The 24,127-nt window shown below is 41.9% G+C and overlaps 1 protein-coding gene across 7 annotated transcripts in view; it reads right to left on the minus strand.

The window, feature by feature from the left end:
* Positions 1–24,127, minus strand: part of ASTN2 (astrotactin 2) — a 960,073-nt gene that overhangs the window by 354,713 nt on the left and 581,233 nt on the right. For all 7 annotated transcript variants that reach the window (XM_084779663.1, XM_084779662.1, XM_084779659.1 and 4 more), the window contains one exon: positions 9,476–9,642. In XM_084779663.1, the coding sequence (XP_084635789.1) occupies positions 9,476–9,642 (167 nt within the window). The remainder of the gene's footprint in view (positions 1–9,475; positions 9,643–24,127) is intronic.

Here is a 24,127-nt window from a genome sequence, read left to right on the forward strand (position 1 = left end):
CACTGATGTGGCCAGGCATCGTGGTGCACTCTTTTCATCCCAGAACTCGGGAAGGCAGATGCAGGTGTATCTCTCTGAGTTCCAGGCTAGCCTGGTCTACAAAGTGAGTGCAGGAAAGCCAAGGCTACACAGGGAGAAAGGGGGAAAAGGGGTTGGAAAGTATGACGGATGTCATGGGACACTCCAAGCTAATTAAATAGTAGACTTGATCGACTCTCAGCAATAGTAAGAAACATCAGCACTTCACACTAGGAAAAAGAAAGGGGGAAAAAGACTGTCATTTCAACTCTTGTCAAAATCACTGGTTAAAATTTTTAATTTTAAAAATATAAAAATGTGGGGATACGTATATTTTGCAATACAAATATGTTTCTCTGCAACAGAACTCATCATAGCCTTGATCACCTCTAATACACTGGGAACCTAAGGACAGACTTTCTTTGATGAGCTTCACTACTCAACTATTTCTTGTTTTATAGATCTTTGACCATTTTTTTTTTCAGAACCAGCATTCTCAAGAACATATAAGAAAGTGCCATAGAAAACACTTGGAAGGACTTTATGTCTTACCCTTAATTTGCTGATAATTTGGAAATGTTTATTGAACAGCATAATGATTGATAACAAAAGCTACAATGTTGGATAAAAGGGAACAGGACTGCAAATGGATTAAAGACCTCAATATAAAACCAGAGACACTAAATCAGTTAGAAGAAAAAGTGGGGAAGAACCTGGAACACATTGGCACAGGAGACAACTTCCCGAACAGAACACCAACAGCCCAGGCCTTAAGGTCAACAATTAATAAATGGGACCTCATGAGGTTGAGAAGCTTCTGTAGGGCAGGAGACACTGTCAAAAGAACAAAGCGACAGCCTACAGACTGGGAAATAATCTTCACCAACCCTGCATCTGACCAAAGTCTAATATCCAAACTTTATAAAGAACTCAAGAAATTAAATGCCACCAAACCAAATAACCCAATTGAGAAATGGGGCTCAGAATTAAACAGAGAATTCTCAACAGAGGAATATCAAATCGCTGAGAAACACTTAAAGAAATGCTCAACATCTCTAGTCATCAGAGAAATGCAAATCAAAACAACTCTGAGATTCTATCTTACACCCATCAGAATGGCTAAAATCAAACATTCAAGTGACAACACATGCTGGCGAGGATGTAGGGAGAGAGGAACACTTCTTCATTGCTGGTGGGAATGCAAACTAGTACAGCCACTTTGGAAATCTATCTGGTGCTATCTCAGAAAACTGGGAATAGGGCTTCCTCAAGACCCAGCTATTCCACTCCTAGGAATATACCCAGAAGATGCTTCAGCACACAACAAGAAAATTTGCTCAACCATGTTCATAGCAGCCTTATTCATAATCGCCAGAACATGGAAACAACCTAAGTGTCCCTTAGTAGAAGAATGGATAAAGAAACTGTGGTACATTTACACTATGGAATACTACTCAGCTATTAAAAACAAGGAATTCCCAAAATTTGTGGACAAATGGATTGAGCTTGAAATGATCATAATGAGTGAGCTAACCCAGAAGCAGAAAGACTCAAATGGTATATACTCACTCATAACTGGACACTAGCCCAAGGGACAGGTCCCATGAAAGTCTGCACCTACCAGGAAACTGGGATAGAGGTGAGGACATCCTATTGAGACTCTAGGTGAGAAAAATATAGGGGATAGGGAAGTGGGTGGATCCAGAGGGTCCTAGAAACCTACAAGAGGAACATTATGATGGGTAGATCTGAGCCCAGGGGTTCTGCTTGATCTAAGGCACCAACCAAGGACAAAATGTGCAGTCATCATCAAACCCTTACCCAGATCTAGCCAAGGGACAGAACATTCTCCACAGTTAAGTGGAGACTGGGGACTGACTCTCACAGGATCTCTGGTGTCCCATATTTGGCCATGTCCCTTTGTTGGGGAGGCCCAATGGCACTCGGAGGAAGGATAGCAGACTACCAAGAAGAGACTTGATACCCTAGCACCATATTCAGGGGGAGGAGGTCCCCCACAGCCACAGTCATAGGGAAGGGGGATTGGGGTGAAAGTGGGAGGGAGGGAGGAATGGGAGGATGCATGGGATCGGATAGAAAATGAGATGTAATATGAATTATTTTATTTTTCAATAAACATGTGTTATTAAAAAATTTAAAAAATTAAAAAAAAAGGGAACAGGACTGGAGCCAGCTATTGTCCTCTGACAGACTCCATTCAGCAGAGGACCAAAGGAGAAATTGAGTCTCACAATCAAACTTTGGGCAGAGCACGGGGAGTCCTATGGATGAGTGGGGGGATAGAAGGACCTGGAGGTGACAGAAGCTTCACAAGAAGACCAATAGAGCCAACCAATCTGGGCCCCAGGGGGATGGTGGAGACTGATGCACCAGACAAGGACCATGCATTGAGAGGACCTCGGTTCCCAACTCAGATGTAGCCTATAGACAGCTCAGTCTCCATATGGGTCCCCTAGTAAAAGAAGAAGGTTCTGTTCCTGCCATGGACTCTGTTGCCTGCACTTTGATCACTTCTCCTTCGTGGGGTGCCTTACCATGACACAGAGGAAGTGGATGTAGGCAGTCCTGATGAAACTTGGTAGGCTGGAGTCAGCTGGGGAGAAGAGCTCCCCCTCTCTGAGGACTAGGGGAATGGAATGGCTGTGTGGGGGGGGGGCGGTGGAACATGGAGGAAATGAGGCATAGGGCTACAATTGGGATGTAAAGTGAATAAAAGTTAAAAAAAAATATATGCAAAGAACATGGCATATAGGCACTTAGATATATCTCAGTTGTTCAATTTTCTATGACCCTAGATCCCATCTCCAACATTAAAAATTTCCTCCAGCATGCAGGCATCCAGTGCTAACTCAGTGTTGTGAGTGGAATGTAAAATGTTCCCTACGGGCTCATGTATTTGAACACTTGGCGTCCAGCTAGAGGTACTGTTTGGGAAGGCTCTGGAACCTTTAGGAGGTAGAGCTTCACTGGAGGAATTAGGCAGCTGGGCCAGCCTTGAGATTTTTATAGCTTGGTCCCAATTCCTGATCATTATCTGCTTCCTGGCTATGGATACAATGAGACCAGCTGTCTCTAGCTCTTACCACCAAGACTTTTTTCACCAATAGTGGACTGTGACCTTTTCAACATAAAGCCGAAGTAAGCCCTTCCTCTCTGAAGTTGCTTCTTGTCTGGTATTTTGTCAAAGCGTTGAGAAAAGTGTCTAATACTATGAGAGACGGAGTTTACATCCTTCCAGTCTGGGGCAAAGGAGATAGCTCTGGTTTTGGCCCATCAAGTAGAAAGTGCCACAAAACAAGTGTTTGAGTAGATACCCATGGTTTACTAACGCTCCAAATAAAATCCCGTGATTCCACTCCCTAGTCCAGTGTAGTCTAAAACCAGAGTAGACGTTTGTGTGTATGTGTGATGAAAACAAGGAGTTTTCCACTAGTGGCAAAGAGTACTCACATGCACTTATCTCCTTTCCCTGCCCAAGTCACATAAACAGAATATGCAATCCAAAGGACAATGGTGACTCAAGGACAGAATGTTTCTGAGCCTATGTGTGTAAATACACTTTCTTTTGAAAAAACAACTTTTAAGGTCTATTTATCTTCTATGTCTGACTGTTTTGTCTGCTTTATTACAGAAAAAAAATGTGTGAATAATGTGCATGGAGGTCAGAAAAATATATCAGATTCCCCGGAACTGGAGTTATAAATGGCTGTGACATGCCATGTAGGTGTTGAGAACTGAACCTAAGCCCTCTGGAAGATCAACAAGTGCTCCTAACTGCTGAACTATGTTGTTATCTGGTAAATACATTTTCACTGAAACTGGAGCTGAGAAATACTTGGCATAGTTCATGCTCTTAGCTTTTTCTCCTAAGTGTAGTTCATGTTGCAGAGAGTTGCAATTTTCTTTGTAGCCATCCTGAGAATTATAGAAATTCCAAAATTGTTGATGAAATTCTCCCCATTGTTTATGTGGGAACAGAGGAGGAAATGTCTTAGTTATTAAGGCCAAGAAACTCCACCCCCCCAAAAAAACATATTTAAAAAAAAAACAGAAACAAAAATTTCTTTTTTATAAGCAAAGACAACTATGTAGTCTACTGTATTGTTTTCATGTGTGTTTTTTAACTGTTTACTTTCATTGCCAAGAAGCACAAATCTAAATTTATTCTATGTTGAATGACTTTCCCATTTCAGATTCCCAAATCTATTTTCTCTTTTCTTTCCTTATACATATTCCTCCTTAGCTCTATCTTTATATTAGCAACTTACAAAAAATGCATTATATTTATGTGGATAAAATTAAGTTCTCTTGGAAATGTGTGTGGTATACATTGTAAACTCACCCACACAAACACAGCAGATAAACTCAGTTGCTAGGCAACTTTCTTTCTTTCTTTTTTTTTCCTCCTTTATTAATTTATTCTTGTTACATCTCAATGGTTATCCCATCCCTTGTATCCTCCCATTCTCCCCTCCCTCCCATTTTCCCCTTATTCCCCTCCCCTATGACTGTTCCTGAGGGGGATTACCTCCCCCCTGTATATGTTCATAGGGTATCAAGTCTCTTCTTGGTAACCTGCTGTCCATCCTTTGAGTGCCACCAGGTCTCCCCCTCCAGGGGACATGGTCAAAGTTGAGGCACCAGAGTATGTGAGAAAGTAATATCCCACACTCCACTCTCCTATGGAGAGTGTTCTGTCCATTGTCTAGATCTGGGTAGGGGTTTAAGGTTTACTGCCTGTATTGTCCTTGGCTGGTGTGCTAGGCAACTTTCTGGATCTTCACAGAAGGCAATGTTTCCTCCTCTATACGAATCATTGTAAATACCTCAGCTTAGAGTTCAGTGACTTCACAACCTATCTCAAAGCTTCTGTCAGTCACACAGGTTGCCTGGCTTCTGCTCCCATTCATCAAGACCAAGGGAGCTTCAGCAACCTGCTCCCAGGATCATGTGATCAATGCTTGACAGAGCTGTTAGCATCTAATAAAATCCCAAACACAAAGAGAATACAACAAACCCAAGGTTAGCAAATTCTCTCATTCAGCTACTAAAGTTTTAAAGGAGCCCTTGGGTCACACAATATAAAATGGCAGCACAGACACTGTGGAGGTTCAAAAGGGAAAGACACTCATAGGCTCACATATTTGAATGCTCACTCATCAGAGAGTGTCACAACCTTAGAAACATTAGGAGGTGTGACTTTGCTGGAGTAGATGTGCCCTTCTTGGAATAGGTGGGCCTTGGAGAAGAAAGTGTATCACTGGGGATAGGATTTGAGGTTTCATAAAGCCTATGCCAGACCCTGTCTGTCTGTCTGTCTGTCTGTCTGTCTGTCTGTCTGTCTGTCTCTCCCTGCCTCTTTCTCTCTGCCTCTCTCTGCTTATACATGAGGTTATAGCTCTCAACTCCTTCTCTAGCACCACATCTGTCTACGGCCATGTTCCCTGCCATGATGATAATGGACTAACCCTCTGAAGCTTAAGGAAGCACCTAATGAAATGCTTTCTTTTTTTATGAGTTGCCTTGGTTATGTTGCCTCTTCACAGCAATAGAACAGTGACTAAGAGAGGCACCAGGTAGTTAAGAAATAGCTTCTCTTCTTAGAGGGTACACAGTATGACAGATAGAAGTAAAACTCAATGGAGTTCACATAGAAAGAAAAAAAAATGCAGTGGTCTGTGTTGGCCAGGAAACAGACTGGCAATCTGGGTAGTTAACCAAAGATCCAGTCTATAGGATACATCCAGATATTATGAGTAAAATTAGATTAGCTACAAATGGTGTGGTGAATGCCTGTAATCCCAATGCCTGGGAGGAGGAGGCAAGAAAGATCAGGAGTTTAAGGTTGTCTCTGGCTACATACACAATACAAAGCCAGCTTGGGCTCCATGAGATGCTGCCTCAATCCTCCCCCAACCCATAAAAAATGAGGTACAGGCAAATTTAAGTAATCGTTTCCTGTATCAGTAGAAACAAAAAACATTTTAGATTATTAATTATACAGCTTATTTAATGTTTCATTCAGCATGCCAGGGCTAATAATTATGTATATACGTATATAATATATTAGACACACACACATAAGAATGACAAAGAGAAAAATATCCTTTCTATATGTTCCATATCCCACTTGGTAAGCATCAAGCCATCATTTGAACAGACTTTATTTGTAAGCATTGATATTATTACCCATGTCTGAGGTAACTGTACAACTCATTCAACACTCAGTGTTGCTGAAGAAGACGATGCTTGCCTTAATACTAGAAGGTGACACAGATTTGTCCAGGTTAAAGGACCAGGGATGAATGAGATAAGATGGGAACAGGGAGAAGATTGTGAGAGAGAACAGTGCTGTCAAAATTCCATAGACTGAGACCGTGGGTGTAGCATAAGGAGAGGGGATATATGTGAAATATTAACAGAAAAGGCCATAGTCGCAATGCCTTACAATGACTTACATTGTGTTAAGACCTTTAAAAATAATTGTTAGTTGAGCACTCACTATGTGCTCCGCTTTGCTCAAGGTACTGGATGCAAAGTGGGAAGCACAGTATAAAATTCCATAATTGAATACTTAATTGCTACAGTTTTCTACCCATTAAGCTAATAATTACACAGCTTACTGACTGCTTCATTCCACATGCTGGTCTCTGTGCTTGCATAATTTCCCTTAATCCTCACAACTGTGTGCAGTCACTTCTGAGCCTCCATTAAAGAGCAGAGGCTCAAGCAAATTGAATCACTCCACCAAGATCACATAACTGGATATACTAAGAGGCTAGCAGCTGACAGAAGATCTGTCTTGCCTGGGACTGGAGCTACATGGCCTAGTTTGGAATTCCTATGGCCCCCAATTACCAGATATGTGACCTTGGGAAAGCCACCAAGCCTGAGCACTCTTGTGCTTTGTTTTTTCATCAGTAAAATGAAAATCATAACTGCCTTTCCTGCAGAGTTGTCATGCGGGTTAGCAGAGCAGTCTCTTAAAGCAGTCATGACACATAAGAAGTGCTTAATGAATCATTATCTGTTGTTATTAACCTGGCTGCAAATAGATTTATTTAGCCTGCTCCCATTCAACCAAAAAAGGTCATAGAGTTTTATGTGAATTAAGCAAGGGAGGGTCTGTTTTGCTTACCCTGCTTAATTCAATAGCATCTTACTTCTCTCACAGCCAACTCTCTCATAAGCACCTGCTAATAGCCTTCATTGTTTACAGTGCTTCTAACAAGTGTGGGCAACTTCTCATTTGCATCGTTAATAGACAATTTCCAAAGCATGTGGAAACTACGATTGCTTTTAGGAAACCTGCACTCAATTTCCTTTTCTGTCCTGTTTACCAACCGAGAAGGATTTTTAACAGCTCACCCACGCTCTAGTCCAATCTTGTTTAACATTTTCACAGAAATTTCATGGTGCAATAGGTCAGTCAGCCCAGTCTCAGAGACCAGAAAAGCAAAGTGGAGGGCCATCATGTCATCAGGCAAGGGGCAAGCAGCTGTCACCAGGTCATTCAGTATAGTTACTCCGCTTCATGCAGTATGTAGCTTAAAAGCACTCTTAGTACTAACATAAATGTGCTGTAGGCAATGCATCATCCTCTATAGCAAACCACATACAGTGACTATTACCCCTATGTTACAGAGGAGGAGAAAACTGAAGCACAGAGTTAAGCAGTGTTTAGCCATGTGCCCAAGGCTACCCAGCAAGGAGGCCATGAGCCACATCACCAATGCTATGGCTTTGAATGTGTTACTTAAGAGGACAATAAAACAGACAGTATTTTGTACTCTCCATAGCCATCTTTATATTCAGACGGGTGTTATCAACATTTTACAGATGAGGAAGATCAGGAGTCCTGGGAGCCTTGCCTACTGCGTAAAGGACAGTGGCGGTCTTCGGACTAGAATCTCCCTCTTGAATCCAAGGTGCCCTGCAGTGCACACTGGATAGAAAGCATGAATGATTTCTGATGTCAAAATCCATTACTCCCGTTGCTGCCGCTGTGACTGTTGTGATTTTGTGTGAACACCCTCCCCCAAGTGTATAGAAAGGAAAATAACAATGATAAGAACACACTTGATTCTGTATGCAAGCCTGCAGACCTGAGTCCATGCATAATTTACTCAACACTTGCCTGCAGTCACTTAAGCTGAGGAGAGACTGCCATAAATTCAGGTCTGCATACGTTAATTTACTTCTTATTTATTTTATTGATACATATCTAAGGCCTCCAGCGAGCTGCTTCAACACCTGCTTGAAGGCACCAGTAGCCTCGAGTTTGAAAGGGGCAGGAACGGAGACCCTGAAATGTGTACTTAACTCTGTGTACTAGAGCCGCAAAAGTTAAATTAATTTTCTGGCAAACTGGGATTAAGGCTATGCTTGCTCCCACCTTTTCTGTGATGTGCAGGACTGTGAAGGTTGCTCTTGCTCTGTCTTGTTTGGTAATGAGAATGTCTACTACACTTCTCACAGGGATCAGAGGACTCTCTTTGAGTGACAGAAAGCCAAAGATGAGCAAACCAGAGAGGAAATAAATCGGAGAAGAAAAACAAAACTGTTGCTATTTTCTTGAGAGGGTCAAACACTCCTCTAGGCACTGAGGCAGGGGGACAAGTGTCATCTATGCAGTCACTCAGAAGAAGCGTCATCTGCCTCCCTGAGTGTGAGAATAAGTATCTTTCACAGATTGGTAAATTGCGGCCTAGGAAGAGGGGTGGGGGAGGGGCAGTGAGAGAGCGAGGAGAGGCCATAGGGAAGGTGATATGAATGTGTTCTCCTCTTTATTTCTCACACCGTCTTCTAAACTCATTTTGTCCAGCCAGAGATGGACCGCAGTGCGTGTGAATAGCCCTGGGTGCAATCCCAAGCCTTCTCATGCCAAGACAAAACAAATAAACAAACAAACAAACATAAATAAAAATTTTCACAAAATCCCCTGGGCTTGAGTTCTTCAGAAGCCAGAAGAGTTTATGGTTCTCCATATGATTCGCTTCACATGGACCACTCCCCAGTTAGTAGTCGTGACCCAGTGAGGCCAAACACTGAAGCCAAACTGCTGAGTTCCCAGAGGATCTAATCTGCAGCCTGGTAGAACCAATGTGTATGTATACACACACCTTCAGCATCCCTGAATCTGTCTTTACATACATGGATGGGGCTACAAGGAGAAACAGAGACTGGGCAGGAATGTGGACCAGAACGGGACATCTAGACCTTATAAAGATCTTAGACATGAGTGTATGCACTCCTCAATCATTTTTTTTCTTACCCATTTTTTCTTTTGCGTACCCAACCGGGTATGAGTAAAAGAAGCAACTGTTTTGTCCTTGCATATTGGGCAATGCCTAGTCAGGTAGTATTTCCCGACCATTTGCCCACATGTTCTGTGCTGCTATGTGGGACTTCCTGGACTTTAGAAATGGTGACTCACCCACAGAACATGAAGATCGTGTTGGAGGTGGCATCATAGGGCAAAGGCAGTGTCTGTTGGAGGCAAAGCTGCTCACACCCTCCATTAAAGCCATCAGAGCAGTCGATGCCCTTGGAGTGATCATAGCAGCCAGAACCATCCTTCATGGGCCTCAGTTCCTCAGGACACTGTTTGGAGAGAGATCAACAGGTTATGATGCAGGAGGTGGGGGTTCCATCTCTTTCCACACACTTAGATGGTGACCAGAGCTTTATTTGACCCATTAGGAACTGTATAGTCATGGATAACATTCTTTTCTTTCATAATCTCAGAATACCTTGTAGTGAATAGAGCTTTTGTGGTTATCTTTTTCACTGAGATCTGAGACTGAGGGTCATAATGTCAAACCACTTGGGACACAGACTTTCTCTGAAGCATACCATAAAGGTGACTAATGCCTTCATCTTCTTTACTGTTTTTGTAATTATTGCCTGACCAGGTCCCCCACTATAATGGTCACCTAGAAAATTTGGTAGGTATATTTTTCTTAAAACTTAATAAATATTTTAATTCTGGATCTCATTGTGTGACTGTAGGTAGGTTACTGCCCTCTCTGAGTGTCATTTTTGTTGTCTACAATATGGACGTAATGTAACTGTAAAATAGCAGTGAGGTTTAAATATGAATCATAAGCATGGATACATACCTCACTTCAGAGTTACATGAGTAACAGAGTTACTCACATCTGTTATATGATTGGTACTCAAATGTGCATTACCTTTCTATGTTGACTTGCTATCCTTTCCACCTTTGTCCCCAGAGCCCTAAGTAAGCACCAGTAATCTGAGGAGAGCTCTTAACCAGTCTGGCTTCTCTACATTGTCTTCTATGTGACGACTGAAATCATATTTCTAAGTGGCATCACAACTCAGCATCAATCAATAAATCAGTCTACAAGTGCTTGAATCTTTCATATGCTGGCAATACAGAGTGTTTGCAAATCCTGTCTGCCATGTACACATCTTTGCATGGAGCCCTCAGTCCCTAAGAAAACCCCAGAGATTTCCACCTTCCACGACCTCAGCTGAGACACAATGCTCAATGTATCAGTCATTTTGAGTGTCTGAGAGTGGGAGATCTGTTGTTGAAGTTCACCTGCCTATGAATTAGTCACTGGATGCACTAAGCTTATCTCCAGGTCTGCTGATGGAGATACAATCCCAACACCCTTGGCTTCTGAACAAGGTACTAGGTTTTAATTTCAGTCATCCTGCTGTCATTTCTACTATGATAATGCTCAAAGCTCAGCCCTCTTCATCCATCAATATAAATCACTGATTAAAATGCCCTCCCTCTGTCTCCCCTCTGCCAGCTCTCCAGTCTCTTCCCTGTCTTCCTAAAATTATAGGAAGAATAATAACACATACACACACACACACACACACACACACACACACACACACACACACACACACACACTAATTTCCAAAAGAACACCTCAATAAAAAAGGAGGTCAGCTCTCTTGGAAATTAAATTTTGCCTAAGTATGATTTGTAATTACAAATGCACAAGAGAGTTCTTCGAGACATTTGAGACTGGTGCCAGAAAGGGTGATGGAGAAAATAGGTTATAAATGGCTTTTGTCAAGCTGCAGATAGGTTATAAATCCGCTACAGTTTGTGCTTAGAAAGAAAAATCAATTTTGCATGTGAGTGAAGTGTTGTACATATTAACACAAGCTGGGGAGAGGCCTTGTCTGTTTCTGAACATCAGCTATCAGACAGAGGGAGCTGGTCATGTGTTTATTCAGAATAAGCTGCTATACTGGGGCCTGTGTTCTATCCACCTAAAAGTATTCAGAAGCAAGTGTTGCACTTTCTTGCCACACGGTGGGAGATATGAATAAGGCATTGGTCAGTTCTTTCCATTCCTTCTTGGCTCTCATTGCTTTTGTTCTTTCAGTAAATTCCAACTGTACTCCAGATGTGTTTGCTGGTTTGTTTGTTTGTTTTTCCTTTCACCGAGTTACCTTTTTTTTCTTCTTTAGTCCTTATAGCAAATACACAAGGGGACTAACAATGGTTCCTGAAGATATATATCTGTCTCCCTCAAGTCCCAGAAAGTGGTAACGTTACCATCCATAGAAAAGTCTTTTCAGACGTGATTAAGAAGAAGCTCTTGGGCTAGAGAGATGGCTCAGAGGTTAAGAGCACTGGCTGCTCTTCCAAAGGTCCTGAGTTCAATTCCCAGCAACCACATGGTGGCTCACAACCACCTGTAATGAGATGTGGTGCCCTGTTCTGGTGTGCAGAAACACATGTAGGCAGAACACTGCATACATAATAAATAAATGAATAAATAAATAAATATATAGATAAAAGAAGAAGCTCTTGAAGCTGGGTGAAGTGGCACATGCCTGTAATTGGTTGCACATGCCTGTAATCCCAGCAATCAGGGAGGCAGTGGCAGGTGGATCGCTGTGAGTTCGAGGCCAGCCTGATCTACACAGAGGAACCCTGTCATCAAAACAGAACAGAAAAAAAGAAGAAAAAGAAGAAGGAGGAGGAGGAGGAGGAGGAAGAGGAAGCATCTCTTGAGACTTTTAGACTTTACAGGGTAGTCTAATGTCACCACAAATGCCCTTAAAAGAAAGAGGCAAGAAGAAACTACTGACAACAGTAGTTGATGCAAAGACCTAAAGCAGATCAGAGTGCTGAGAATAAGTGACTTTCTATGTCGACCTCTATATCAACATCCTTGCACAACGCTCAAGGAGGGTGACAGAAGAGGGGTAGAAAGACCACAGGTGGGGGATAGTGAGCAGAGCTGTCTTGTAGCTATGACACTCATGAATTCACCACAGCTGTTATTATCTGCATTTGTCCTAGCTTAAGATCAGCCAGGCAAGGAGTGTAGATGGGCTAGGAGCTCTTGAGAAGCTCCTTAAAGCTATTAGCAATTTATGGCTGCTTGGAGAGGGGAATTCATTTTTCTTTGGGGTGTTGCTGCTTATCAGCTACCCATGTATATGCAGGAAGCAGTACTGGACTCAGGACATTATTACAAAAAAAACAGAAAAGAAGAGGTCATGAGGTAGGTAGGAGTCATGTTGGCAGATTCTGAGAAAAAGAGAAGAAAATTGGGGTTGTATCTGGTTTACACATATATATATGAACAGGGAGTGTGAAGGTACAAAAAGAGACTGGTACAATGTGGCCATGGATCAGAACTGATGCTGCCACCAGATGGAAAGGGAATGCACAAATTCTCATCCAGGGTCTCAGTGGGAGCAGCACCTGCCCGTCAGTACCTTGTGGGGGTGGGGATTTCTGGCTTCCAGAACAGTTAGAGAATGCATAGCTATTGTTTTCAGTCACCCAGTTTGTAACCAGAGGAAACATAGGTACTGCCATTGTCTCCATTTACAGATGAGGGAAGTAAAAAGGTTAAAGAAGTCAGTGTTGGAAAAGGCAGGACATCCTAGGTTTGTCAACTCTAGGTCTTAATTTTGTGTGTGGTAATCTTGATTGTTAACTTAATTGGATTGAAATATGCATAAGAGATTAGTAGTAAAGCCCCATGTGTCTATGCGGATATTTATAAAAAGCTGTTTTTGTTTTATCATGAAGGCACTGATCAAATCATTGGTTTAATCCACTGATGCATTCAAACTCTGAATATTGTATTTAGAAGTAGAGGAGCTGTGGAAGACGAGACTTAACTAGAGGAAGTAGGTTATGGAGGCAGGCCTCTGAAGGTTGTGTCTTGGTCCCGGTCCTTCCCTTCAGTCTCCATATTTCCTAGTTATTATGAGGTGAGGAGCTTTCCCCCGCCCCCCACCATGCCCTTCTACCACAATGTTCCTCAGGACCACATCCCAGAAGCGATGGGGCCAGCTGGTCGTTTACTGAACCCTCTGATACCATAACCACAATAAGTCTTTCCTCTTTTAAGTTGTTTCTCAGAATATATGTCATAATAATGAAAAGCTGAGTGTATTGGACAAGTTGTTCCAAAGCCCTGTTTTTGCTGGCTAACAGTTATGAGAGAGTGGGAGCAAGGCAGGTCTTCAGCTATTCTAACCACCTAACATCCCAACTGAGGTTCAGAGAGTGGATGTGTATCCTGGACAGACTCTCAGCTAAGGCGTTAGGTCTCCCTAATCTCAGCTGTGGACTCTCTGCCCACCCACTGCATTTTAGTCATATTAGTGTGCTTCATCTCCCAGTGCCTCATGGGACTCATCTATATATGGAAATAATAAGGCCTCTCTTGATGGCACTTCTGTAAACTGTGAGAAAACAGGTTTTCTGTGTCTGGCTTTGAATCTGACATATAATAAGTACTCAATAAGTGAAAAGATATGGATAGATATCTATCTCCATAGAAAACTGAACTAAAATTCCTAGTTGACTCTCTTTGGCTTTCCTATTGGTCAAGTCCCTCATTGGATCACTTAACAGATGCTTATTATTAAACAAATAGCATTGACTCAAAGCTGAGCAAGTATCTTGACTACTAGATATAAAGTAATATATAAGATAGCCAAGCCCTTGCTTTCATAGAGTTGAAATTCTAGAGCACAGAAAAAACAAAGGGAAAACAAATAAAATGATTATATAACCGAGACTTTAGTATAACAAGAAAAGTACAGAAGTTTATATAAAATGATAAAGGCTTACTAAAGATGGAGTGAAGGAGCATAAATTACCAACCTGGATGTAAAATAGATAAACCTACTTAAAAAGAAGCTTTGGCTACATATCTTAACGTTTTGTATCAGTTTAAGAAATATAGGCAGCTTTGATGTATATTTTTCCCATTCATGACTATTTTCCACTTATTTAAATTTTCTTCTTTTCATTAGCATTTAAGTTTACATATATATATATATATATATGTATGTATCATATACATTTTGTCAAATTATTCTGTATGTAGTTCATTGTATTTCAGGAATTGTAACCGTATATTTCTTTGTCTGTAAGTTCATTACAATATTTAAGAAATAATAAAAGAAGACAACTGAAAGGTTGAAGAGACTGACATCTTAGCAATTAAGAGGGCTCAGTATTGCCCTTGCAGTGAATCAGCATTCAGTGTCTAGAATCCAGAATTGGTCGTGCAAACTGCCTGTAACTCCAGCTCCAGGGGATTCAGTGCCCTCTAACATCCATTGGTACACATTCATTTGTGTATACATGTACACACACACACACACACAAACACACACACATGCACACACACATACACACACATGCACACACACACACACACACACACACAATTTAAAATAGAACCTTTAAAAAGATACAACTGGCTAACTTGTTCATAGACTGCCATGTCTTCTGAATTCCTTCATCATTAGGATTCCAAAAACAAAACAAGAAAAAACAAAACAAAACAAAACTTTAAGCATTTCATCAGAAGATAAATGTATGCTTTATAAATAAGAGCACTGCAGTCTCTGTACACCTTATTTATTGAGTCTTCTATTTTCTCTTCTGTTACTAATGGCTGGGACATCCATCCCTGTGTTGAATAACAGGGCTTACACCTGATGCTTGAGAGAAAACAGGATGCCATAGTGGCCTGTTGTTTTCATGTCAGTGGCTGCCTTTCAGCATAGTGAATCTCTTCTGAAGTCATGTCTTACAGAAACCAAATTTTACCTGGGCTTTTCTGACCAAACTGAAATATTTCAAGTCCTTCTGCTAAGCCATCTGCTCTTTATACTCACTATAAACCCAGGAAAAATCAGTAAGCAAATTCTACACCATAGCTTTGAACATCCTTAGAATTTATTTTGCCAAATTACCTAGCCTGTCAATTTAGCCTACCTTAAAAATCTCAAGTCATAGTCAAAATGTGAACACATTTTTTTGACAGAGTATAACATCCAATTCCCATGGAGTCACTACGTCATGCAAAACCTCATGGGCAGTGCTTACTGTAGGCATTTTACTCTTCTGAACTCCTCCCTACCAGCATCATCTGTTCAGCTGTCTTTGTTGTCATCTTCATCTGCCTAGGAATCAGATTTAAAGGCTATGTAAGGTTCAGCTGTAGCAACAGTCCCACTCCTGAGATGTTGATGTTTCTGTTTCAGGTTGTTTTATTTTGGTGTGTGTGTGTGTGTTGCATGTCTCTCTCTCTCTCTCTCTCTCTCTCTCTCTCTCTCTCTCTCTCTCTCTCTCTCTCTCTGTGTGTGTGTGTGTGTGTGTGTGTGTTTTGTTGTTGTTTTTATCCCTATGACTAAAACACCTAAGACAAAAAACTTAAAGGAAGAACTTCTTTTGGCCAATGTTTCAGGCCATAGGGAGAAGGTAGAAGAAGAGCCCGCTATTCATCTTTTGACATGTAGGAAACAGAACGTGAAGACAGGACTGGGAACTGAGTTGAAACTTCATATCCACGATCTCCTGTGGCTTACTTCCTCAAGCTAGATCCTACCTCCAAAATGTTCTACCTGCCCCAAGAGCACCACAAGCTAGGAACCATATGACAACATATGTGCCTTGGGGAGAATTTTCAATTTCATGCCATGAAACAAGTAAGACACTCTCTGTGAAGTACTTAGAAGTGCGCTGTTTCCAATTAGAAAAGCCTGTTTGGGTTGGGCTCAAGTTTCACATGCCCACATAATTCATCTGCTGAAAATTTGCCTCTTATTTTGTTGTTTGTTTCATTTGGGTCTTTGTGTAGTGATTAAATCATGGGGACTGAGCTCTCGTGTATGGTGTTAGTGCCATGAGGAGGAAGGGGGACCACAGTTCTCTTTCAAACATGAAAACACAATGACTAAAGCAAGTCAGGAAACTGCATCTCCTGAGCAGTGAAACAAGCCAGCACTGGTTTCAGAATTCTGGTCTTCAGAACCATCAGGTTTAACTATCTGGTCCTTAAGATACCCAATCTGTGGTATTTTGTTATAGCCACCTGTGCTGAAATTTTTACTATGCCATTGATTTCTTGCTTGCTTGCTTCTACTGTGTGTGGAAAAACATATTTTGTGTTATCATTCTGCTTCAGGCTGCCTACTTGTGATGTCATTGCCTACTGGCCATGGGGGTGTGGCCCTTCACAGGGCTATATAAAAGGACAGTCCAATCTCACCCCTCCCTCTTCCTCTCTTCCTCTCTCTCTTCTCATTCTTCCTGTCTCTGTCTTTCTCTGTCCCCCCCCCCCTTCTCTGGGGTACCCTTTCTGCCCTTTTCCTTCTCCCCCCCATGCTCACTTAATAAACCTCATATAATACTCATATAAACATCATAATACGTTGCCTGTGTGAGTTTTTTTAATTTATTAAGAACTCTTTTCTGGCCAAGAGCATATATGCCATCTGACCTTGTATTTCATAGGCACCAAAACATATTTAAATTTCTGTTTGTAGCACACTACTCTATTAAAATTAACTATATCTTTTGATAGATAGTACTGCTTGGTTCTTCCTATAATGCTACTAATTGTGCTTCTGCCAGCTCTTGAAGGAGAAATCCTGAAGAATTGTGAACTTGTCTCTTTTCCTTGTTATTCTTTTAGTTTTTGCTTTACCCATTTTCCTCTGTTGTCTGGTGCATAAACATTTATGGTGATTATGTCTTATCTGTGAATATCCATTATCTGTATATGACGTTCTTGCCCAGTAATTTCTTATTTACATGATTCAGGCAATTTTGTAAGCTTCAACCTGGAAATATGAAATACATTTCTGATAGGGAGCATATAATTGAATAATGTTTTCAATGCACTAGCAAATTCTTACCTTTGAATCTTTCTACTCAGATGACTTAGGTTTAATATGTCAGTTGATACATTACTGCCACGCAACTGTCTGCATCTTCTTCTCTTTCCTTTCTCCTCCTTTTCCCTCTCTTTCCTATTGGTTGTAGTTAAGAATTTCATTTCAATTTACCTATTTTTCAGTACATTTTCTGACCTTAAGTTTACATAATTTGTCATAGTTGACTGGCATCATTGTTTTGTTCTCCAGGTGAAGTAATGTTTATTAACTTTATTTCTCTTTATGTTTTATGTCCATTTCTCTTCTGCTATGTAATGAAATTGCTTCATCCACTTTTGTTTCAATCATCAAACAGAAAGTTATAAAGACACAGACAGAAGGTCTATTGTGTCTACCTGCATGCTTGCTCTTTCTTCCTTCTTAGTTTACCAAACTTCCTCATATGATCGTTTTTTCCCCCTTTGTTTGATTGATGAATGGATGGATTCTTTTTTTAAAGACAAAGTTTCATGTCATCTAGAATGGCTACATTTGAGACTGCCGGAATGTCAGACATGCTTCTCATATCTCCGTGTTTGTTATTTCCTCTCAGTTTAGACAATGCCTTCAACAGTTCTTTCACAGACGGACAGCCTGCTGGGCACAATCTCTTTTTTCTATAACTAAGAATGTTTTAATTTCTCTTTGAATCACACGAGATGTGTTCACTGGACATTATATCTTTTTTTTTTATCATTCAGCAGTTAAAGATATTGCACTTGCATGTTGTGATGGTAATGACTTTAGTGTCAACACGTGGGAAGAAGAGGCAAGCAGATATCTGTGAGTTCTGGGTCAGCGTGTTCTACAAGGTGGTTGTCAGAGATGAGCATCTGGTTCCACATGGTACGTTCAGTGACACTGTTCCTTCCAAGATAGCTGGTATTAAGCTTAGATGTTGCTTCCTACCTGGCCTCTCTGATTCCACACTGGTCATCAGGGCTTCATCAGTACTGGTCACTGCCAGTCATGCAGACTCTCTCATACACTTTCTGTGACGCTCCGAGGTTGTGAGTGTGTGTGTGTGTGTGTGTGTGTGTGTGTGTGTGTGTGTGTAGAAGTCCAGGCTCTTCTCTTCATGAGCTCTCTCAGCTGACATTGAGTAGGACAGGAGTAGGATGCTCATTAGCTGATGATGGAAATTAAAGTTCTGGTGCTTTACTTGACTCTTGCTGGCATGGAAACAGGGCAAGTACACATTTCCTCCCTCGTGGTTTGTGGAGTAGACACATTATTATTTAACATTTTTCGGCCTTGCCTAGCCACTATTCTCCTAGTAGCTGACTAGATTTAGCATGCTATGAATGCTTTGGGGAATTTGATTTTCTTTTTTTTTTTTTTTTTTCAAATGTGCCTATTTGCATTTCAGAGCTGCTACTTCCTTTAGCAGAGAGAAAACTCTGGAAACTTCCTTTTCTTTTTTTAGGTACAAATATCTGCAAGTGATCATTTTCTCTCCACCTCTGAGAAAGAGAGAGAGAGAGAGAGAGAGAGAGAGAGAGAGAGAGAGAGAGAGAGAGAGAGGGAGAGAGAGAGAGAGAGAGAGAGGGAGAGAGGGAATGTATGTGTGTTGTATACAATGTCCAGGTGTATTAGTTGTATTTATCAAGAGAAAAAAAAGAGAGAGAAAAAAATGTTTATTTAACTGCAGGCTGTTTTTACACAGCCCCACAGCTAAGAATGACTTTTATTTATATTTTTTCAGAAAAGAAAGAACAAGAGATAAAAAATAAAGATGACTGTGACTTGCCACATTTTAAATATTTACTATATATTACTTTATTTATTTATTTTTTAAAAGGAAAGAAAAAGTTAGCTTCTGGCCCATGCTGTCAGCCCTGAAAGGCATCCACAGTTTATTCTAAGTATACCTGGAGGGGTTCAGGAAGGGTTGTCAGCAGAGGAATGAAGTGATTTGATTTGCTGCTTTGAAGAGATTACCCAAGTTAGTGAATTCAATTATCTCTAAGCATTTTTTTTTCAGAGCTCACAAAGGGAGCCCTGGGAAGCAGGTTCTGTGAGAGTGGCACTGGGGAGGAGGGTGAGTCCATGCAGCGCTTAGCCATCCATCCCTCAGAGGGTGCCCGTCCACTCAGTGCTATAGAGCAAGTAGGTGAGAATGAGGGAGTCTAACTCAGGTTAGCTGGGACATCTAAGTCCACAGCTCCCATTCTGCTCCATTTCCTAGGATGATCCATAGAAAGATTCAGGACCAGGGTCCCTCAGCTTTAATCCATCTGAGTTCTCAAGGAAGGCAGCCGAGGGTGCCTGGGAAATTCCCAGCTGTTACAGTATCCACTGGTCCTAACCAAATCACCCTCCCCCAGCCTGTTCTTCTTCTCTTCCCTGTGCCTGCACTTGATACTTCCCAGCCCAATTTTTCATCATCACCAAGCCATTTGTTTCTGTTTGTAATTATGCATTTTAATGTTCATTAATTATGGAATGCAAATTGCTCCGAGTGCAAAATTTGTAATGAGCTGTTTTGCCACCCCTCCCCCATGTCTAGAAAGTGGGCCAGCTGTTGCCAGCAGAAAGAAAAACAACCAACTTACAAGACACCTTCTTCTGGGGCCTGAACATATTTTAAGGTAAATAAAGCTGAAGGGTTTCCTTGTGGTACCAAAAGAGGACCTGTCTCTCTTGGACCCTGAGAGACCTCTGTATGTGCCGCCTTTGTAGGGACCTGTCCTCTTACAATGCATGTGCCTGGAACTGGTTGCCTGACTTTTCTGACCTCAGTTCTTTTTGAATAGAGGATATGTAAGTCACATTCCCACAAGCTAGAGGAAAACAATCTCTTTTTTTTTCCTTTCTTTCTTTTTTTTCTCCTTTATTAATTTATTCTTGTTACATCTCAATGGTTATCCCATCCCTTGTATCCTCCCATTCTTCCCTCCCTCCCATTTTCCCCTTATTCCCCTCCCCTATGACTGTTCCTGTGGGGGATTACCTCCCCCTGTATATGCTCATAGGGTATCAAGTCTCTTCTTGGTAACCTGCTGTCCTTCCTCTGAGTGCCACCAGGTCTCCCCCTCCAGGGGACATGGTCAAACGTGAGGCACCAGAGTATGTGAGAAAGTCATATCCCACTCTCCACTCTACTGTGGAGAGTGTTCTGTCCATTGTCTAGATCTGGGTAGGGGTTTAAGGTTTACCGCCTGTATTGTCCTTGGCTGGTGCCTTAGTTTGAGCGGGACCCCTGGGCCCAAATCTGCCTATCATAATGTTCTACTTGTAGGCTTCTAGGACCCTCTGGATCCTTCTACTTTGCCATTCTCCCATGCTTCTCTCATCTAGAGTCCCACTAGAATGTCCTCCCCTCTGTCTCAGTTTCCTGGTAAGTGAAGGCTTTCGTGGGACATGCCCCTTGGGCTAATATGCAGATATAAATGAGTATATACCATTTGAGTCTTTCTGCTTCTGGGTTAACTCACTCATTATGATCTCTTAGAAATTGGAATGTCATGTGGTCCCATCGAGGTCTCTAACTTGTTAGGTGGCCTTAGTGTAGCACAAAAGACTGTTTTCTCCACCAAAAACGAAGACCCTGGAGGTTGGAGACAGTGGAGGTTGGAGAAGTCGTTCAGTGCTCAGTTTTATGTGAAGGAGAGAACCATCTTGAAGACATTTGAGAGGAACTCGTTGAACGTCGGAGACTTTATAAGGATACCCATGGCTTTGCTTTACTATGATCAAACTGTCCCATCCTCTAGGGGATCTGCAAGCATTCAGTTTCTCCAGGTCTCTTCATCAGAGCAGCCCTAATAACAGGGCTACCTCCTGATTACAATGTTCCTCTTAACTTGAACACAGCGCCTACAATCATGGTGACAACTCAGTGACATTCTAGGCCAAGAGTGAGGCTCTAGAGTCTAGACCTGTGAGGCCCCGGCAGAGCACTAGTCAGTCACATAGAATATACAGAAACATTTGGTTGGAATTTCCAGTTACCTCTCACCCACAAGATCAGGTAAAGCCCATCCTCTTTCTCTCAAACCCTGTCTCCTCTGAGAAAAGCCAAGACCTGGTATTCCTGATGGCTGTTCCAAACCCCCTCACCTGGAGTTGACAGTTTCCCAAGGCCATGGCCATATCTGTGCACATGCAGCATATAAATGTAGCAGATACATTATTTTCCTTTTCCTACAGTCCTTAAAATTTCTGCCTGCCACAGTCTGGATGCAACTTCCTTTTTTCTCATCCACTGAGGTTGGTGATCTTGCCCAGCAGCCCTGTTACCCAAATAAGCCTGCCCTTTGAATACTTTTAATCTGACTTGAATTGACTTATTTGAAAGTGGAGATAGCCTATCAAGAGCTACAGTGAAGTCTTTGTTAGCCTATTCTTTGGTTGTCCTTGTTTTGATGAGCCTCAGCTTCCACATTTACACAATAAAAAAATTAAATGAGATACTGGCTTTGAGAAGACACATTGAGATCATGTGCTCTGACACAAAACAGGCACTCATAAAATGTGGGCACTTTGCTATTTTCCTGAGACATAAAACCTTCAGTGAGAACTCCAGGAGACTATCTAAGAAAGATCAGCAGATGTGGCCAAAGTGACCCTTCATTCTTATTGGCAATGCTCCTGGGCACATCGCAGATGGGAAAACCAGGCCTATAAAAGGCCAAGTGACTTGCCTGAGGTCACACAGAAAGTGAGTGAGTAACAGAGGGATCCTACCACCGAAGACTCCCTGGTTGTAAAAGTGTTTCTGTTCTTCCGTTCCTCAGATTCTCATGGAGCCTTGACTGCCAGATGGTTCAGACTGAGGACATCTACAGAGGTTGCTGCAAACCTCCTGAGACAGGCTCTGTGCTGGGTCAGGAAGCCCTCAGAACGTTAATAATGGAGAGGTAATTTGTAACAGGCTTGTACGTGCAGGTTAGAAAAGGCGTCTTGGGTACAAGAAGAAGGAGGGAAGAAAGCAAGAAAGGACAGAAAAAAGGTATTTATTGAGCACCTACTCTGTGCTTGACAGTTTGCCATCTAATGCCATTGAGTTTTCACAAAGTCCAGCGGTTCCTCTCAGATATACCCATTTTACAAACAAGGTTACTGAAAACCACATAAGCTAAGCAAGGGTTGCTGAATTCAACATGAACTGTTGTTGATAATAGAGTGAGGGGCCTTGGCTTTCTTGATCCAAGAGAGCCTGTTGAATGCTGCCTGGAATATACATGAGTGGGGAAAGCCAAACTGCCCCCCCCCCCACCAATCTTAAGTCTTAACCCTGCCCACTCTCAATCTGTCAGCATGGTCAGTAGTCCAGCTACTAATACTGAAATTGATTTGGACAAACAGGCCAGTCAAGATCCCATAATTACTGGGAGTTTTAATCAACTCATGCAGTTCAGTTGCCATTCAATTTGTACTGGGCCTTGGTGCTGACAAGGAGGGAGGGGTTGTACTGCACTAAGAATGAAAGGGATCAATAGTCTTAGACAGTGTAGCAGCAGCTGTGGTCCCCACCGGGGTCTTCTGGCCTCAGAGTGGAAAAGGCAGAGCATGCCTCAACTCCTGGGAGAGTTCCAAGCCCAGAGCCAAACCCTGATCCTACATAGGCCCTGCCAAACAGTTTCTATTCCCTGCAGCTTCCAAGTTCTGAGCATATGTGTCCATGCTCTGGTTGTCCTTGTCCTCCTAAAAAAAATTCCCTACCTATTACAGTTCCCATGGTACTGTTCTGTGCATCTCTTCCTGACCTTTGACATTATAATGTTCAGGAGACGAAAGGCAACAAAGTGTAGAACAGAAGTTGTGCTTCCTAGCTTTGTGGCACAGGACAACCCATGACCCCTTTCCTCTGCTGGGTCTAGAGCAGATTCGTTGATAAGTAATGGCCTCTGGGGCTGTGGGTAACATGCAATCCCAACACAGGTAATAAATACTTATGTTCAGCCTCCTTCTTCTTTCAATGATTTGTTATTATATTTTGTGCTGCTGGGGATGGAACTCAGGGTCTCACACATGCCAGGCAAATGGTTTACCACTGTGCATCATGCCTTTCCTCCTCTGCTTTTATGATGCACTGGTCAGAAAAAAAAAATATGTTTCTTCCCTCCCATGCTGAGATAATTCTTGCTATGCCGTATGTGTCCCAGGGAGTCCTGCCTCTTGGGAAGGACTGCTGCAAATTGTCTTGTTCTCAGTGCCCAATGGCATGCAAGGCAAGTACAGCCTTTCCGTATAGGCAGGACTGGGCTTGTACTTCTTCTGGTGTACTCACTTATAAGTCACAGGATGCTATCTAGCCCTGCCATTGCCACTTTAGGCCTTAATTTCTCACTGTAAAACGAGCCTAGTTTATACCTACTTAGAATCGAAATAGAAAAACTAAAATTCAAACATTTAACACCCCACTTTGGTGCATGGCACATGGCAAAATTCCAACTGTTATGAAAGTTGATATTATGATTACTACCACTCCTAATATTTCTGCCTTGGTAAATATTTTTGAAATGCAATGTAAGTCTGGTCGTACTGCTTCATTTTGGCTTGGTTTCTAGTGAAATACCAACAGGCCAGTCTCTCCACATGCCAGCCATCTGTGCAGCATTCAAAACACACTCACTGCAGGCACGACAAGGGAAATTGAAATGTTTTCAGGCCATAACGTGGGCTTGGAACTATGCATGGTAGTATCCTCATATGACTTTGCTGAAGACCTGCTGCAGTTCTATGACCTTGCTGTGAATAGCATAAGCTTTGTAAAGAGGAAACAGGCTTTGAGGCCAAGCTCTTTCCCCCAGTGCTTAGCTTTGGATGAGAAATAGAGTGTGGGTTCAAGTGCGCAGCTTAGCTTCTAACCATAGGGAGAATCTGCCAACTGGAGGAACTGGGTGAACTAGTTAGTGTCAGCATACAGGCAAGCATTCCCACT

The sequence above is a fragment of the Acomys minous genome (assembly GCF_964271855.1).
Source record: "Acomys minous genome assembly, chromosome: 1".
In the NCBI taxonomy this organism is placed as follows: domain Eukaryota; kingdom Metazoa; phylum Chordata; class Mammalia; order Rodentia; family Muridae; genus Acomys; species Acomys minous.